This window comes from Babylonia areolata, chromosome 9 (genome assembly GCF_041734735.1).
Source record: "Babylonia areolata isolate BAREFJ2019XMU chromosome 9, ASM4173473v1, whole genome shotgun sequence".
Taxonomy (NCBI): Eukaryota; Metazoa; Mollusca; class Gastropoda; order Neogastropoda; family Buccinidae; genus Babylonia; species Babylonia areolata.
In genome coordinates, this window is record NC_134884.1 from 3598563 (window position 1) to 3618111 (window position 19549).

Below are 19549 nucleotides of genomic sequence, written 5' to 3' on the forward strand. Positions count from 1 at the left end.
TTAGAATATTGTTGCATAATTTGTTGTAGGCCTATATTATGTCAATATCATCTTCGGTAGGTATTCTTAAATCTACTGTGTCATTTAGAATAGTTGTTAATGTGACATAGTCTGCTTTTTTGGTAGTCATACTTTGGGATAGTATCCTGGGTAGTATTTTTCGTATTGAATTTTATTCGCTAATCGTGGTGGATATTGGAACATGGTCTCGGCTTCCCACTTGTATCGTCATCAGTGAATTTTCCACGAATCTGGCTGTTGCGTGAATCCAATGTTAGATCTATAGAGTGTGTGAGCCGTGTGTTTGCGAGCGCAGTGTGTGTGTCCGTCAGTGTGTGTGTGTGTGTGTGTGTGTGTGTGTGTGTGTGTGTGTGTGTGTGTGTGTGTGTGTGTGTGTGTGTGTGCGCGCGCGCGTACTGTGTGTCAGTGTGTCAGTGTGTGTGTGTGTGTGTGTGTGTGTGTGTGTGTGTGTGTGTGTGTGTGTGTGTGAAGACGTTTCAGCGAACCGCCGGGGCAACTCAGAAATTAGGAATGCTCTGAATACCGGAGCCATGATCGCGGCAGTTTCAAAGTGTAGAACTATTGCCGGTGTTTTTTTATATATATTTTTTTTAAAGCAAGAAAAACAGGGTATTTGGGAGCTATGAATTAGTCCTTCTTCTTCATTCATGAGCTGCAAAACACTCGGTGGTGGACTACAACTATCGAACTAAAAAAATCCAATTCAGCTCAGTGACTTCAACCGATGCCAATTGAAAAAGGGAGATAAGTCATAAAAAATTATGTCGCATTGCGGTTGGTGTAGCTTGTCTCCCTTGGCGACATATTTCTCGTTGACTAACACAGACATGGACAGACAGACAGGCAGACAAACTAACACACACACACACACACACACACACACACACACACACACACACACACACACACACACACACGCACGGACACACATACACACACGCGCGCGCGCGTGCACTTAATACTGACCCCTCTTGGCTTCTTCCACATCCATTGACGCACCCTCCACACACACACACACATACACGGAGACAGACACAGACACACACAGACACTGAGACACTCGGACAGACAGACAGACAGACAGACAGACACACACACACACACACACACACACACACACACACAACAACAAAAAAAACAACAACTGGGGCACACACACACACACACACACACACACACACACACACACACACACACACACACACACACACACACACACACACTATACCGATAATAATTACAACAATCTTTACAGATTAAAGTTTTTGAATCTTATTACCGAAAGTTTCCGGTTTTACGTCGTTTACAAGGGGAAGTTACTGTCAACGATAGACGAGGCAACAATCGTCTGCCGGAATTTTCTTTTCCAGTGAGTGATTTATTTATTTTATCTGTGGAAACGGAGCAGAAATCAGTTGCACGAATGAAACAAGACAAGCGCCTGTTAAATTATGTGATTTTTTTCTGTGTCCAAAATCTTGTGTGTGAAGGTGTTAAATTATATCATGCATGTGCTCGTTAGAACTTCTACGGAGTCTGTCGTCAAGACAGCAAGCGGCGTTGTCTGGAATAACGATATTTATCATGAACTTAAACAAGACCCAGTGAAGAAGAGTTATGACTTCATCCCTGTCTCGCTCGTACAGGCTGTCGTCTTTGTTTACACATGTATGTGTTTGGCAATGTTATTAAATCATAAATTGCCACGTCCCACTGCTATTCTGGAATGGCAAGACGGAGATAAAGATAGAATATATCGTGTGTAATTATATAAAGATATACAGCACACTGCACAGCGCATCAAACTAGAACGGATTCCAGTTATACAGGTGTAGATATTTATAAGGTTACTTGCAAGTTAGGTAGGCATAAGTAGATACTGTGATTGTATAAGTCGTACCACACAGCATAAACACATGTACGCATGCATGTGCACTTGCAGTTGCATACACACATCACACACACACACACACACACACACACGCAACTGCAAGGGCACATGCATGCATACATGTGTGTGTGTGTGTGTGTGTGTGTGTGTGTGTGTGTGTGTACTTTGTTACTGAGTAACTGACACATACCAATCGTCTTGGATTAATATGTCTTTGAATCTTGTTCCCAACAGAGTGTAATTTTCGTAACAAGTTTTTCTTCCCTATATTGATATCGATTGTGAGCACTCTTAGACTATGTATTAAAGAGGTACAGTGCATTATAAATAACATGATTATTATTAGTATCATAAGCATCAGTATTGATCTCTCTTTCTCTGTATCTTCTCTCTCTCTCTCTCTCTCTCTCTCTCATTCTTCTTCAGTTTTCTTTTCACAGGCCATGTAGCATATGTAACCAAGTCTTATTGTGTTTATTTCTTTACCCTCATAAATTGAAAAAAAGGAAAAGAAAAGTGTTCTTTCTCTGTGATTGTGCAGAAAACAATGACGGGTGACTCCAGAGCAGTGCACATCAGTCAGGAGGAGGATGCCTGGAAGATGCCAGAGACACCATGAAACACGACAGCAACCACCCCCACACCTCCCCGCCTCCCTCCAGCACGGACCACCAGTACGTCAGGGAGGCTGGCGCCACAAAGGTGGTGACTGTCTGCCCCCTGGCGGAGGAACTGAGGCTGAAGAGCCCCCCCGGCCCCTCCACCTCCCCTTCCCCCTCCTCCTCCACTCTGCACATGTGCCCGGTGCAGGGATGCCGGGCGTTCCCCTTCAAGACGCAGAAAAGTCTGGCACAGCATGTCAGCACCATGCACCCCCACCCCTGTGCCACTGCCGCTGCCAAGGTGAGTTCAGAGACCTTCATATCACCTGGCTGTGTTCAGCTTAATTCAATATGCTAATTATGCATAAAGTGTGAATTAACACACTATTGGAGTACTGGCTACAATTATGATATGGTTTTTCATGGACTGCTTTCAGTTCTCTAAATGGACATTTATAAATCTCGTTACCTTTAAACTAATCAAAGTATGTTTGTGTCAATGTTTTGCACAATTCTGTGATTGACTTTGTAAACACAAGATTCATACTGCAATATTTAATGCCCTTAAATTTACAATCATCATACAGCTGAAAACATGTAAAGCAAGCTGTTTTGATTGTAATGATGAAAGTGTTACATTTTTACTAGAACTTTATTTCATTGTGTATACACATATAGATAAGGTGGTTTTGAGAATCATGTTTTCCAGGCAGGGACTGCAGAAAGGAAACATTTCTTTTCTCCAGGAAAAAGGTGAGGAATACCATTTCCACTGCCCCCAAGCAGACTGCGTGTACAATTCAATGCTGAAGCAACGCTGGTTTTCTACCCTGGAACACCTGAGATATGTGAGTGCTATTATTGTTATTAGTTATTACTGATACATGTATAGCACCTGCCTTCGATCAGAGACCGAACTCTAAGTACTTTACAAATGAAGAGTCAGTTGCACAACAGGCTGCCTACCTGGGTAGAGACGACTCAGAGCTGCCTTCAGGTGCTCATTTTTTCGTTTCTTGTGTCATTCAGTCCGGCTTCAATCAGGCACATTCATACACAAGTATATTACTGTGCATCTTTCTGCAGAATGTTGCCAGGGACAACTCTTTTGTTGTTGTGGGTTCTTTGATGTGTGTTAATTGCATGCCACACACTGTAGTCCATTTATCACCTCCTTTGAATAACTAATGCCCTGTGGCCAATGAGAGAGAACAATTCTTTGCAAGGTGTGTTGCGGTGTGGGCCAGCCGTGATTTCCATCACAGAGAGTCCTCTGAGCCAGCACAACCCTTGGACTGGTGTGTGTGTGTTTGTGCATGCATGCATGCATGTGTGTGTGTGTTTGTGCGTGCATGCATGTGTGTGTGTGTGTTTGTGCATGCATGCATGTGTGTGTGTGTGTTTGTGCATGCATGCATGTGTGTGTGTGTGTTTGTCATTGAGTGATTGACATGTTCGACTTGCCATGCTTATTGTTACAAGTCTTTGATTATTCATATATCGAGTCAAATGTTATTAATTTTTGTGTCCATTTTCTCCTTCAACTTATTGCTGTTGATTGATTGTTAGCGCTCTTGGCCCCAGTGCTAAGGAGGTAGAGTGCATTATGATTTATACCTATTATTATTGATATTATTATAAGAGAAATATGGTCATAACAACAGAGGAAAAATAGTAATACATGCATGAGCTGCACACTCACACATCTGTACAAGTGGATAGGATGGGAGTTGCTGCCCTTGAATGCAGGAAAAAGAAGAATGTGTGTGTGAACAAGTTTTAGGCAAAACATGGGATTTTAGAATATGTATGTCAGTCTGTGTGTGTAACTGTGTGTAACAAGTTTTTGAAGGCACAGAAACTATTGAGCATATTGCGTTTTATCTAAATTGGTTCAGGAAAGGTGTGGAAATTATGCTTATAGAACACATCTGTTTGTAGTTGTGGTGTGTTTAGAACGGGGAATCATAAGCAACCCTTTTCCTGCCCCACTATCTCCACTCACTGTTGCAGTGGCATTACTCCTATGCTGCTCACTCCAATTCCTCTCATACACAGGCATAGTTGGGTTTGTCTGTTGCAATGCCAGCATTGGCAGTTCACAGGGAATTATCATTGTTAGGTTGCCAGTAGGCTACACACCAGAGGAGTCCCTGCACTACTGCTGAGTCACTTTGGTTGTGTTCTGTCGTACCTGTTTTGATTTAATGTAATTTGGATATCACTTACTAAAGCCCCTTACTGATGACAATAATATACATGTGTGACTTGTCTCTTCCTACAGCCACATACATGTGTGATGTCTCTCCCTACAACCACATACATGTGTGATGTCTCTCCCTACAACCACATACATGTGTGATGTCTCTCCCTACAACCACATACATGTGACTTGTCTCTCCCTACAGCCACATACATGTGACTTGTCTCTCCCTACAACCACATACCTGTGTGACTTGTCTCTCTCCACAACCACATACATGTGTGACGTCTCTCCCTCCAGCCACATGCATGTGTGACTTGTCTCTCCCTACAGCCACATACATGTGACTTGTCTCTCCCCACAACCACATACATGTGTGACTTGTCTCTCCCTCCAGCCACATGCATGTGTGACTTGTCTCTCCCTACAACCACATACATGTGTGACTTGTCTCTCCCTCCAGCCACATACATGTGTGACTTGTCTCTCCCTACAGCCACATACATGTGTGATGTCTCTCCCCACAACCACATACATGTGTGACTTGTCTCTCCCTCCAGCCACATGCATGTGTGACTTGTCTCTCCCTACAACCACATACATGTGACTTGTCTCTCCCTACAGCCACATACATGTGACTTGTCTCTCCCCACAACCACATACATGTGTGACTTGTCTCTCCCCCCAGCCACATACCTGTGTGACTTGTCTCTCCACACAACCACTTACATGCATGACTTGTCTCTCTACAACCACATACATGTGTGACTTGTCTCTCCCTACAACCACATACATGTGTGACTTGTCTCTCCCTCCAGCCACATACCTGTGTGACTTGTCTCTCCCCACAACCACTTACATGCATGACTTGTCTCTCTACAACCACATACATGTGTGACTTGTCTCTCCCTACAACCACATACCTGTGTGACTTGTCTCTCCCTACAACCACATACATGTGTGACTTGTCTCTCCCTACAACCACACACATGTGTGACTTGTCTCTCCCTACAGCCACATACATGTGTGACTTGTCTCTCCCTACAGCCACATACATGTGTGATGTCTCTCCCTACAACCACATACATGTGTGACTTGTCTCTCCCTACAGCCACATACATGTGTGACATGTCTCTCCCTACAACCACACACATGTGTGACTTGTCTCTCCCTACAGCCACATACATGTGTGACTTGTCTCTCCCTACACCCACATACCTGTGTGACTTGTCTCTCCCTACAACCACATACCTGTGTGACTTGTCTCTCCCCACAACCACATACATGTGTGACTTGTCTCTCCCTCCAGCCACATACATGTGTGACTTGTGTCTCCCTCCAGCCACATACCTGTGTGACTTGTCTCTCCCTACAACCACATACATGTGTGACTGTCTCTCCCTACAACCACATACATGTGTGACTTGTCTCTCCCTACAACCACATACATGTGTGACTGTCTCTCCCTACAACCACATACATGTGTGACTTGTCTCTCCCTACAGCCACATACATGTGTGACTGTCTCTCCCTACAACCACATACATGTGTGACTGTCTCTCCCTACAGCCACATACATGTGTGACTTGTCTCTCCCTACAACCACATACATGTGTGACTGTCTCTCCCTCCAGCCACATACATGTGTGACTTGTCTCTCCCTACAACCACATACATGTGTGACATGTCTCTCCCTACAACCACATACATGTGTGACTTGTCTCTCCCTACAACCACATACATGTGTGACTTGTCTCTCCCTACAGCCACATACATGTGTGACTTGTGTCTCCCTCCAGCCACATGCATGTGTGACTTGTCTCCCTACAACCACATACATGTGACTTGTCTCTCCCTACAGCCACATACATGTGACTTGTCTCTCCCCACAACCACATACATGTGTGACTTGTCTCTCCCCCCAGCCACATACCTGTGTGACTTGTCTCTCCACACAACCACTTACATGCATGACTTGTCTCCCTACAACCACATACCTGTGTGACTTGTCTCTCTACAACCACATACATGTGTGACTTGTCTCTCCCTACAGCCACATACCTGTGTGACTTGTCTCTCCCCACAACCACTTACATGCATGACTTGTCTCTCTACAACCACATACATGTGTGATTTGTCTCTCCCCACAACCACATACATGTGTGACTTGTCTCTCCCTACAGCCACATACATGTGTGACTTGTCTCTCCCTACAACCACACACATGTGTGACTTGTCTCTCCCTACAGCCACATACATGTGTGACTTGTCTCTCCCTACAGCCACATACATGTGTGATGTCTCTCCCTACAACCACATACATGTGTGACTTGTCTCTCCCTACAGCCACATACATGTGTGACATGTCTCTCCCTACAACCACACACATGTGTGACTTGTCTCTCCCTACAGCCACATACATGTGTGACTTGTCTCTCCCTACACCCACATACCTGTGTGACTTGTCTCTCCCTACAACCACATACCTGTGTGACTTGTCTCTCCCCACAACCACATACATGTGTGACTTGTCTCTCCCTCCAGCCACATACATGTGTGACTTGTGTCTCCCTCCAGCCACATACCTGTGTGACTTGTCTCTCCCTACAACCACATACATGTGTGACTGTCTCTCCCTACAACCACATACATGTGTGACTTGTCTCTCCCTACAACCACATACATGTGTGACTGTCTCTCCCTACAACCACATACATGTGTGACTTGTCTCTCCCTACAGCCACATACATGTGTGACTGTCTCTCCCTACAACCACATACATGTGTGACTGTCTCTCCCTACAGCCACATACATGTGTGACTTGTCTCTCCCTACAACCACATACATGTGTGACTGTCTCTCCCTCCAGCCACATACATGTGTGACTTGTCTCTCCCTACAACCACATACATGTGTGACATGTCTCTCCCTACAACCACATACATGTGTGACTTGTCTCTCCCTACAACCACATACATGTGTGACTTGTCTCTCCCTACAGCCACATACATGTGTGACTTGTGTCTCCCTCCAGCCACATACATGTGTGACTTGTCTCTCCCTACAGCCACATACATGTGTGACTTGTCTCTCCCTACAGCCACATACATGTGTGACTTGTGTCTCCCTCCAGCCACATACCTGTGTGACTTGTCTCTCCCTACAACCACATACATGTATGATTTGCCTCTCCCTACAACCACATACACATGTGTGACTTGCCTCTCCCTACAAGTAGCATGTGGTGCAGCGGAAGCGTGCTGTGCCTATAACCTAGAGGTCCGAGGATCAAAACCACGGTCTGCTAATTTTTAAGACACTCAGCTGCCAATACAGAGAGTCCGTGAGGGTATGGGTTAGAATCCTGCTCTCGCCCTTTCTCCCAAGTTTGACCAGAAAATCAAACTGAGCGTTTAGTCTTTTGGATGAGATGATAAACGGAGGCCCTGTGTGCAGCATGCACTTGGCGCACTGAAAAAGAACCCATTGCAGCGAGTGTTGTCCTCTGGCAAAATTATGTAAGAAAAAAAAGAAGAAAAAGAAATCCACTCTGATAGGTACACACATATAAGCATGCACTCAAGGCCTGACAAGCCCATTGGGTTATGCTGTTGTCAGGCCTCTGCCCTGGCAGATGTGGTGTAGCGTACGTGGATATGTCCGAATGCCGTGACGCCTCGTTGAGAAACTGAAACTGAAACTGAAACTGAATCTCTCCCTACAAGCATCTACATGTGTGACTCGTCTCTTCCCCTGCCCCAGCATTACGTCAACACGCACGATGAGAAGCGGTTTGCCTGCACCAAGTGCGAGAAGCGGTTCGGCTGGAGGCGAGACCAGGAGCACCACGAGCGGGAGTGCGGCCTGACCTTTGCCTGCAGCAGCTGCCCCTCCAAGTACCCCAGTCGTCGCTCCCTCCTCACCCACTGCCAACGCAAACGGCACCCTGTCCCCCCGCAGTTTGAGAAGTGAGTGCGGAGGGGGCTGTGTTGTGTTGTGTTGTGTTGTGTTGTGTTGGATTGTGTTGTGTTGGATTGGATTGTGTTGTGTTGTCTTGTGTTGATTGCATTGTGTTGTGTTGTCTTGTGTTGTGTTGTGTTGTATTGGATTGCATTGTGTTGTGATGTGTTGTGTTGGATTGCATTGTATTGTGTTGTGTTGTATTGCATTGTATTCTGTTGTGTTGTATTGCATTGTATTCTGTTGTGTTGTATTGTATTGTGTTGTGTTGGATTGCATTGTATTGTGTTGTATTGTATTGCATTGTATTCTGTTGTGTTGTATTGCATTGTATTCTGTTGTGTTGTGTTGTATTATACTGTGTTGTGTGTTGTCACAACAGATTCCTCTGTGTGAAACTGGGGCTGCCTAACTGTCTTTTGCACTGTTTCCAAATTCACATTTCATGTTCCAGGGTCTGTCCCATTCTTGTTCCTCGTATTCAGGGGTTTTTTTTTGCGGGGAGGGTGTGTTTTGTAATGTGTGTGTGTGTGTGTGTGTGTGTGTGTGTGTGTGTGTGTGTGTGTGTGTGCAAGCATGTGCACATTTTAGAACGTGTGTGTGTGTCTATGTTTGCGAACAGATGACTGCTTTGTGTGGAGATATGTGTTGGACAAGTTTCCTGGGTTTTGGTAGTACCCATTGATTTGATGACTGTGTGTGGACAAGTTTCCTGGGTTTTGGTAGTACCCATTGATTTGATGACTGTGTGTGGACAAGTTTCCTGGGTTTTGGTAGTACCCATTGATTTGATGACTGTGTGTGGACAAGTTTCCTGGGTTTTGGTAGTACCCATTGATTTGATGACTGTGTGTGGACAAGTTTCCTGGGTTTGGTAGTACCCATTGATTTGATGACTGTGTGTGGACAAGTTTCGTGGGTTTGGTAGTACCCATTGATTTGATGACTGTGTGTGGACAAGTTTCCTGGGTTTTGGTAGTACCCATTGATTTGATGACTGTGTGTGGACAAGTTTCGTGGGTTTGGTAGTACCCATTGATTTGATGACTGTGTGTGGACAAGTTTCGTGGGTTTGGTAGTACCCATTGATTTGATGACTGTGTGTGGACAAGTTTCGTGGGTTTGGTAGTACCCATTGATTTGATGACTGTGTGTGGACAAGTTTCCTGGGTTTGGTAGTACCCATTGATTTGATGACTGTGTGCGGACAAGTTTTGTGGGTTTGGTAGTACCCATTGATTTGGTGACTGTGTGTGGACAAGTTTTGTGGGTTTGGTAGTACCCATTGATTTGATGACTCCGACAGACACTGGCCCATTGCTGTGCTGTGTGCAGGCCAGTGCAGAAGTCCAAGGAGTCCGGTGTAGCGACCTCGTCAACCCCACCTGTCGCCTCGTCCACAGTTGGCAAGTCCTGTGTGTCCCTGGCAGTCGCCGTCACATTGCCTGCCACATCGGCGGTGGTCTCCACAATCGCCGCATTATCCAGGCTGCAGAATCAATGCAACACATCAGGTGCATCAGGTATATCACGTGTTGTGCATCCTGTGATACTGCCGGTCAGTTCAGGTGCACCCAGTCCAGTTCATGCAGCAGGTGTGTCATCAGTCAGTTCAGGTGCACCCAGTCCAATGAGTATAGCAGGTGCATCATCAGTCATTTCAGGTGCACCCAGCCCAGTGCTTGCAGCAGGTGTGTTATCAGTCAGTTCAGGTGCACCCAGCACAACAGGTGTGTCATCAGTCAGTTCCGGTGCACCCAGCCCAGTGTGTGTGGCAGGTGTGTCATCAGTCAGTTCAGGTGCACCCAGCCCAGTGCGTGCGGCAGGTGTGTCATCAGTCAGTTCAGGTGCACCCAGCCCAGTGCGTGCGGCAGGTGTGTCATCAGTCAGTTCAGGTGCACCCAGCCCGGTGCGTGCAATAGAGATGGTCTCCACAATCACCACCTTAGCCAGGCCACAGAATCAGACCAGCACATCAGGTGTGTCATCAGCCGGTTCAGGTGTGCATGGGCGTGCCCTGCTTCCTGTGATACTGCCAACCAGTTCAGATGCTACATGTGTTGTGCGTCCTGTGACATTGCCGGCCAGTTCAGGTGCGTCCAGTTCGGTGCGTGCACCATGTGTGTCGTCAGTGGCTTCAGATGCTCCGTGTGTTGTGCGTCCTGTGACACTGCCAACCAGTTCAGATACTACATGTGTTGTGTGTCCTGTGATACTGCCGGCCAGTTCAGATGCACCCAGTCGGGTGTGTGCACCAGGTGTGTGCGGTGATGGCGCTCCACGAGGGATCCTGACTGCTGCCAGCACTCCACCCCTGTCCCTGGCTTCACCACCCCTGTCTGTGTATTTCACCAGTGCCAAAGGTGTGTCCAGCCTGCCGCTCAGGGGGCCACCAGAGGTGGCCCTCAGAATACCAGGCGTGGTCCTCGTCACACCACAGGTGTCCCAGCCTTCGTCGCATGCACCTGGCGTCTACCTCAGTGCCCCCAGTGTGTCCCTGTCATCAGCTGAGTCCCTGTCCACTGTTCCCCTTTCACAGCCCAAAGCGATTTGTTCCCAGTCAGCAGTGTCCCTGTCAGTCAGTGCTAGCCTCTCGGCATCACAGTGCAATGTTTCCAGCAGCGCCCCAACACACTCACACCCCACAACAGGAGGCAGTGTTTCAGATGTGTGCAGTACAGAGTCATACGTTAACACCACTATAGTCAACACTGGTACAGCACAGATATTGCCTGCAGAGCAGCAGAACATTAGCTTCATCAGCGGCACACCACCGGCACAGACATTGGCTACAGAACAGAACATTGGCTTCATCAGCGGAATACCACCGGCACAGACATTGGCTGCAGAACAGCAGAAGTTTGGCTTCATGAGCGGCACATCACCAGGACAGACATTGCCAGCAGAGCAGAACATTGGCTTCATCAGCGGAACACCACCGGCACAGACATTGCCTACAGAGCAGAACATTGGCTTCATCAGCGGAACACCACCGGCACAGACATTGCCTACAGAGCAGAACATTGGCTTCATCAGCGGAACACCACCGGCACAGACATTGCCTACAGAGCAGAACATTGGCTTCATCAGCGGAACACCACCGGCACAGACATTGCCTACAGAGCAGAACATTGGCTTCATCAGCGGAACACCACCGGCACAGACATTGCCTACAGAGCAGAACATTGGCTTCATCAGCGGAACACCACCGGCACAGACATTGCCTACAGAGCAGAACATTGGCTTCATCAGCGGAACACCACCGGCACAGACATTGCCTACAGAGCAGAACATTGGCTTCATCAGTGGAACACCACTGGCACAGACAGAACACCAGAACTTTGGCTTCATCAGCGGCACATCACCAGGACAGACATTGCCAGGAGAACAGCAGAACATTGGCTTCATCAGCGGAACATCACCGGCAAAGACATTGCCAGCAGAGCAGAACATTGGCTTCATCAGTGGCACACCACCAGCAAAGACTGCAGCGCACAGCAGAGCAGGGAGACAGAAGAAGCTGCGCCCCATTCTGCCCAAATGCCAGCGTGGGTTGGTGGTTGTTGGGGCGGGGTCTGGGGGGCCGGTGTACGCAGTGCAGGATGGTGGGGCAGGCCCCCCGGTGCTCCACAGCCCCCCACTATCCTGGCTGCAGACAGCCGACAGCAACAACGCCACAGAGGCCACCGCAGAGGGGGGAGGAGGCGGGGGGGTGAACGCCGTGGCATGTCAGACAAGCATGGGCTCCACTGTGGGAGGTGTGGGGGGCAGGGTTCAGGCGCCGGTGGTGCACATGGCCACGCAGGTGAGCTGGGGGGCTCACCCCCCGCCCCCCACCCCTGCCCCCACCTGTCACGCAGGCACCCAGGTGTACGGGCACAGCCAGAGCCAGGTGCGGGCGGAGAGCTCGCACACGGCTGTGCAGACCTGCGTGCAGACCACACACAACGCCACCCAGCTGGCCGCACCCCTGCCTGACTCACAGGGGATGCTGCACCTGGCCAGACAGGGGCTGGGGGAGGAGGAGCAGCGACAGGTTTGCGCCGTGGCCATCCAGACAGGAGGCGGCCAGGTGCACATGGTCAACATGGCCATTCAGGCCACTGCCCACCCCCACCATGCCCCGCTCTCACTGGACGTGGTCAGGCTGTGTGAGGGTCAGTCCGAGGGGGGTGTGGGGGGTGGTAGTGGTGGTGGTGGTGGAGGTGTTCCGTCAGCTACTCACACGGCCAGCCAGACCTCCTTCCCTTACATCCTGCTCAACAAAGCCACCAGCACCAGCTCCACTGGAACACAGGCGGCTTCTGCAGCCTGCCCCCCGGATGACACTGATGTGGCTTCCCGGGGCATACAGACCTCCGTCACTCTCATCCATCGCCCCAAGCTGGGCACAATGGCCGCCCAGACCCAAACCTCTGGGGATGCCACCGCTGTTGTTTCACCTTGGGTGGCTGAGGACGCGTCTGGGTGGCCTGCGCATGGTGGGAGTCGTCAGGTGAAAAAGAGATCCACCCGATCCCGGGAGGCGCAGACCCAGTCAAGCTCCCCCCGCAGGAAGAAGGGGAGGAGAGGGAAGGGGGGCGAGGAGGGACATGGGGGGTGCATGCAGGAGGTCAGCATGGCTGCAGAGACTCCAGCTCAGCAGTCTCCGCAACAAACAGCAGCCACCTCAGGCTGGACTGACCATGCGGTGGAGCAGTCACACAGCCGCGACACGGGCAGTCACCACAGACACAGCAGCAGCAGCAGAAGCCAGGGACAGCCGAGGACAAGGAGGAGGGGGAGCAGTGCGGCCACCACCCCTCCACTCCTGCACAACCCTTCACTGTCCGTGTCTGCCACGCCCCCCCAGCAAGAACGCCCTCCCCACGTCTGGGACCCATTCCTCACCTCCTCCTCCACCCCCACTGCCCCCTCACCCCCTCCCTGCAGCCTGTCCTCCTCTCCCCAGCTGGATGAGCTGCTGTCGCAGTACAGGGCCGACTTGGGGGTTCAAACCCCACAGGACTTCCAGTACCCGTTCACTGCGGAGTTTGGGGTGCAGACTGCGGCGTTTGACGACAATAACGACGTTCTGTCCACCACTGCTGACCTGGCTGTGCAGACACTGGACGCTGGTCAGCCATGCACGGCTGACTTTGGTGTGCAGACGGTCACGTCCGTGCTGGGATGCCTCCTGGAGAACCTTGATGCAGACCTCACCTGGGAAGGAGGGGGGGACGGGGACCACGCTGCAGCCTCCTCCAGCACCACCACCACCATGCCCCACTTCCACTGCCGGCCAGAGAACAACAACGCCACCACCATGACCAGTCAGGGGCTCGCACCCTCAACTTCTACCTCTGACCTCCACACTGCCACCCATACACATGGAGGGTCACAGGTGTTTGACCTTCAGTTTGAAGCCTCCTCCCTGCCCCCCTCCTCCCCTCCCCATGCCGGCTCGGCCCCCAAGCTGTTTGACTCGTTCGACTCGGACCTCAGCTTCTCCGACTGTGGCACGGGCACCGAGGACTTCTTTGCTAGCACCCACACCCAGACCCACACCCACACCCACGGCGGGTTGGAGCTGACGATAGGAGGGGAGGGGGAGGAGGAGGAAGGAGAGGGGGAGGAGGAAGGGGGGTGTCTGCCCCCACCCCCGCCCGGCCTGTCCTCCCTCTGCGCTCACCCAGGCCTGCCCCCCACCCCCACACACTGTGTGGGCACTGCTTCCATGGACCTGATGCCTGGTGACGACGTGAGCAGTCTGGAGGGGGAGGTGGGGGACATGAGCATGGACCTGTGCTGTGCCAGCCCCCCTGCGGGGCTGCAGCAGTCGAGACCCACCAGCACATCCACCACGGACACAGACCTCCTGTCCGGGGTGCCTGCCATGGACATGCACACGCAGACGGCCGACGACCTCCTCACCTTCCTCATGAACAACATGGAGACGCAGACCACGGAGGAGCTGTCGGAGGACCTCAGGATGGCTGTGGCCGACACCCACACCCAGACCACCACCAGCGTCCTCCTCACCCCACCCCACCCCCTCCACTGGGAGGAGGATGACCAGGGGGGGTCGGCTTCTGGCTATGGCTATGGTGTGGTGGGGGTTGGGGTGAGCACTGAGACGCAGACGTCCGGGTTTGACCCGCATCACGAGGAGCTGTTTGTTGACACGGAGGAGACTCAGGCCATGCTCTGGTAGAGATGTTAGGCCTCCTTCTGGACTCTCTGTCTGTCTTGTAGAAACGTTAGGCCTCGCTCCTCACTGTCTGTCTGGTTAGGCCTCATTCCTCACTGTCTGTCTGGTAGAGATGTTAGGCCTCATTCCTCACTGTCTGTCTGTCTGGTAGAGATGTTAGGCCTCACTCCTCACTGTCTGTCTGTCTGGTAGAGACGTTAGACCTCGTTCCTCACTGTCTGTCTGGTTAGGCCTCATTCCTCACTGTCTGTCTGTCTGGTAGAGATGTTAGGCCTCACTCCTCACTGTCTGTCTGTCTGGTGGAGACGTTAGGCCTCATTCCTCACTGTCTGTCTGGTAGAGACGTTAGGCCTTATTCCTCACTGTCTGTCTGTCTGGTGGAGACGTTAGGCCTCATTCCTCACTGTCTGTCTGTCTGGTAGAGACGTTAGGCCTTATTCCTCACTGTCTGTCTGTCTGTCTGGTGGAGACGTTAGGCCTCGTTCCTCACTGTCTGTCTGGTAGAGACATTTGGCCTTGTTCCTCACTGTCTGTCTGGTAGAGACATTTGGCCTTGTTCCTCACTGTCTGTCTGGTAGAGACGTTAGGCCTTGTTCCTCACTGTCTGTCTGGTAGAGACATTTGGCCTTGTTCCTCACTGTCTGTCTGGTAGAGACGTTAGGCCTCGTTCCTCACTGTCTGTCTGGTAGAGACATTTGGCCTTGTTCCTCACTGTCTGTCTGGTAGAGACGTTAGGCCTTGTTCCTCACTGTCTGTCTGGTAGAGACATTTGGCCTTGTTCCTCACTGTCTGTCTGGTGGAGACGTTAGGCCTTATTCCTCACTGTCTGTCTGGTGGAGACGTTAGGCCTCATTCCTCACTGTCTGTCTGTCTGGTAGAGACGTTAGGCCTTATTCCTCACTGTCTGTCTGTCTGTCTGGTGGAGACGTTAGGCCTCGTTCCTCACTGTCTGTCTGGTAGAGACATTTGGCCTTGTTCCTCACTGTCTGTCTGGTAGAGACGTTAGGCCTTGTTCCTCACTGTCTGTCTGTCTGTCTGTCTGGTGGAGACGTTAGGCCTCACTCCTCACTGTCTGTCTGTCTGTCTGTCTCATAGAGACGTTAGACCTCGTTCCGGACTGTGTTTCTGTCAGTCTGTCTGTCTGTCTGTCTGTCTGGTAGAGACGTTTGGCCTCCTTCCTGACTGTCTGTCTGTCTGTCTGGTAGAGACGTTTGGCCTCCTTCCTGTCTATGTCTGTCTGTCTGTTTGTCTCGTAGAGACGTTAGACCTCGTTCCAGACTGTGTTTCTGTCAGTCTGTCTGTCTGTCTGCTAGAGACGTTAGACCTTGTTCCGGACTGTGTTTCTGTCAGTCTGTCTGTCTGTCTGCTAGAGACGTTAGACCTCTTTCCGGACTGTGTTTCTGTCTGTCTGTCTGTCTGTCTTGTAGAGATGTTAGACCTCTTTCTGGACTGTGTTTCTGTCTGTCTGTCTGTTTGTCTTGTAGAGATGTTAGACCTCTTTCTGGACTGTGTTTCTGTCTGTCTGTCTTGTAGAGACGTTAGACCTCTTTCCAGACTGTGTTTCTGTCTGTCTGTCTGTTTGTCTTGTAGAGATGTTAGACCTCTTTTTGGACTGTGTTTCTGTCAGTCTGTTTGTCTGTCTGGTAGAGATGCTAGACCTCTTTCTGGACTGTGTTTCTGTCAGTCTGTCTGTCTGTCTGCTAGAGACGTTAGACCTCTTTCCGGACTGTTTCTGTCAGTCTGCCTGTCTGTCTGGTAGAGACGTTTGGCCTCCTTCCTGACTGTCTGTCTGTCTGTTTGCCTCGTAGAGACATTAGACCTCATTCTGGACTGTCTGTCTGTCTGATAGAGACAGTAGACCTCGTTCTGGACTTTGTTTCTGTCTGTCTGTCTGTCTGGTAGTTACGTTCAGCCTCCTTCCTGTCTGTCTTTCTGTCTATCTCTTAGAGACTAAACCTCGTTCCGGACTGTCTGTCTGTATTTCTGTCTCAGTATCTGTCTGTCCATTTGCCCATCCATTTGTCCGTGGTCAGTGACCCTCCCACCTCACCGTTCATGACAGTCATTTAGGGTTCGTTTTTGTAGCATGAATATTTTTGTTTCTAGTCTCTTGGCAGGGGTGAGCGTTATGGATCTGACCTGTTTGATTCTCGTTGTGACAGAATGTTGTTGGTTCAGTTTTTGTCAAGCTGCAGTCATGACACTTTTAATCATGTATTTATTTCTATTACTTTTTTGTATATATATTTTTTTGAAGGTTGTGTCTTTGTCTTCCTTCGTGCAAACTGTGAAAACAAAATGAGACAATCTGTGAAGGCAGAATCTGGGAGTCTGATATAACTGATAAGAGAGAATCTGATGAAGCCATTCCTCTAAATCACAACTCCAATTACACCACCACCAAGTGAAAGCATCCATAGTCCTCACTGTTGTGTTGTGTTGTGTTGTGTTTGTATGCAGACGTTTTCACATGTTCCAGTGAAACACTTACTTCCAAGATGCGAGTCTAAGCTTGTGTTATCTCTCCAAACCAAATAGGAATAAGACTCAGTGTGGATTATACATTTGGGAATAAGGCTGCCTGCCCTATGTCACACCCACCCTAAACAGAACACTCAAGAAGCAATAGCTTACATCATTTCAGCTCCAGGCACAAGTTTTCAGTTCAAAAGCAAGCTTTCAACATCTTAGTCCTGGGCCCAAAGATGGATGAGTATGTTGATGTCAGAATTGGAACCCAGTGCACTGACCATCTATCCAGATTCCTTACCTGTTGGTGCTTCACATCAGCAAGACCAAAGACCAGCTTCTCATTGCCAGCCGAGCATTGTGCCCAAAGGGTTGGAGGCAATAGCATGATGACAGTTTTCTACATGAATTACAATGCATTTGTGCATATGAGGGAATAACAAAATTCTACAACTGTGAGTTGGTGTTCAGGTTTTTATCATCGTTTCTCATTGTGGTGCATTTAGAAAAGACATTTTCGTTTATCAACACAATGTTTTCAAGAAAGCGAGGGCTGTTCAAGTTAACAGAAGTGAAGTATATATATTTAATATTGTACATAGAGCGAGAGACTTCATTGTGTATGCATTTATTGTGTGTATGCTGCATGCATACATGTCAGTATGTAAGTATCTAAGTGAGAGCAAGCACATTGATTCATATTGATATATTCTGTGCTGTGTACATGTACATTATGTTATTTAGAGACGTGATTGTGCTAATGCTGTGCTATTATCTTGGTGCTTTGTTACTGAATACCCAATGCTCAATGTCCAGCTGTGATATGGTAAAGCTGAGGAAATCCCAGTTATTTTGCTTGTATTACCAGGAAATCAACTTGTGTGTTATTAGTCCTGCAGCATCAGTTGCATTGTATGTTTGTGTGTTATTTGTTCTCCAACATCATATTGTGTTGCATGTTTGTGTATGATTAGTCCTGCAACATCAAATTGCGTTGTACGTTTGTGTGTTATTAGTCCTGCAATGTCAGTTGCACTGTATGTTTATGTATTATTACAATATTAGTCCTGCAACATCAAATTGTGTTGTACAGTTGTATATTAATACTATTATTAGTCCTGCAATGTCAGTTGCATTGTATGTTTGTGAATTACGAGTCCTGCAATGTCAGTTGCACTGTATGCTTATGTATTATTACAGTATTGGTCCAGCATTGAAAGCAGGGAAGTCAGCTGGCGTCAACAACATTCCCGCCGAACTGATTCAAGCTGGAGGCGAAGCGGTGATTGATGCCCTCACCACCATCTGTAATAAGATCCTGCAGACGGGAGAGCGGCCAACCACCTGGACACAATCATTGGTCATCACAATCCCCAAGAAGGGCAATCTACAACAGTGCAAAAACTACCGCACTATCAGCCTAATCAGCCACCCCAGCAAGGTCATGCTAAAGGTCCTTCTCAACCGACTGAAGCCGCAAGCAGAAATGATCATCGCCGAAGAGCAGGCCGGCTTCAGAGCAGGGAGAAGCACAACAGAACAAATCTTCAACCTGCGCTTGCTGTGCGAGAAATATCTCCAGCACCAAAGAGACCTCTACCACGTCTTCATTGACTTCAAGAAGGCGTTCGACAGGGTATGGCACGCTGCCTTATGGGCCACCATGCACAATTTCATCAGTGAAGACATCATCCAAGCCATACAGAACCTATACGAAAGAGCAACCAGTGCAGTCCTCTTCAATGGTAGCACGGGTAACTGGTTTAGAACCACGGTCGGAGTCAGACAGGGCTGTCTACTCTCTCCCACTCTCTTCAACCTCTTTCTTGAAAGGATCATGACTGACGCCCTGGAAGATCATGTGGGAACTGTCAGCATTGGAGGCAGAGTCATCACCAACCTGCGCTTTGCCGATGACATTGATGGCCTGGCAGGAGAAGAGAAAGAACTCGAAGAACTCGTGCACAAACTTGACAAGACATCAGCCTACGGCATGGAGATCAGTGCCGAGAAGACCAAGGTTATGACCAACAACAGCCAAGGCGTAACGTCCAACTTGCACGTAAACGGTGAAAAACTGGAAGAAGTCTCCTCCTTCAAATACTTGGGTGCCATTGTGTCAGACGAGGGTTCGAAACCAGAGGTCCTGTCCAGAATCGCGCAGACTACTGCCGCACTGAGTCGATTGAAGACTATATGGAAGGACAAAAAGA

At 49.2% G+C, this 19549-nt stretch overlaps 1 protein-coding gene across 1 annotated transcript; it reads left to right on the top strand.

Annotated features, from left to right (window-relative positions):
• Positions 1–1359: 1359 nt before the first annotated feature.
• LOC143285684 (uncharacterized) lies at positions 1360–15404 on the top strand. Its single transcript, XM_076593082.1, has 5 exons — positions 1360–1390; positions 2454–2815; positions 3261–3362; positions 8480–8685; positions 10013–15404. The coding sequence occupies exons 2-5, from the start codon at positions 2528–2530 to the stop codon at positions 14868–14870; spliced, it is 5454 nt and encodes a 1817-aa protein (XP_076449197.1). The 5' UTR covers positions 1360–1390; positions 2454–2527; the 3' UTR covers positions 14871–15404.
• Positions 15405–19549: the final 4145 nt, after the last annotated feature.

Bases quoted from the DNA above. Each gene is read 5' to 3' on its own strand.
- LOC143285684 (XM_076593082.1), top strand. From the start codon at position 2,528: ATGAAACACGACAGCAACCACCCCCACACCTCCCCGCCTCCCTCCAGC. The intron at 2,816-3,260 runs GTGAGTTCAGAG...TCTTTTCTCCAG, and splicing joins GTGCCACTGCCGCTGCCAAG to GAAAAAGGTGAGGAATACCA. The intron at 3,363-8,479 runs GTGAGTGCTATT...CCCCTGCCCCAG, and splicing joins CCCTGGAACACCTGAGATAT to CATTACGTCAACACGCACGA.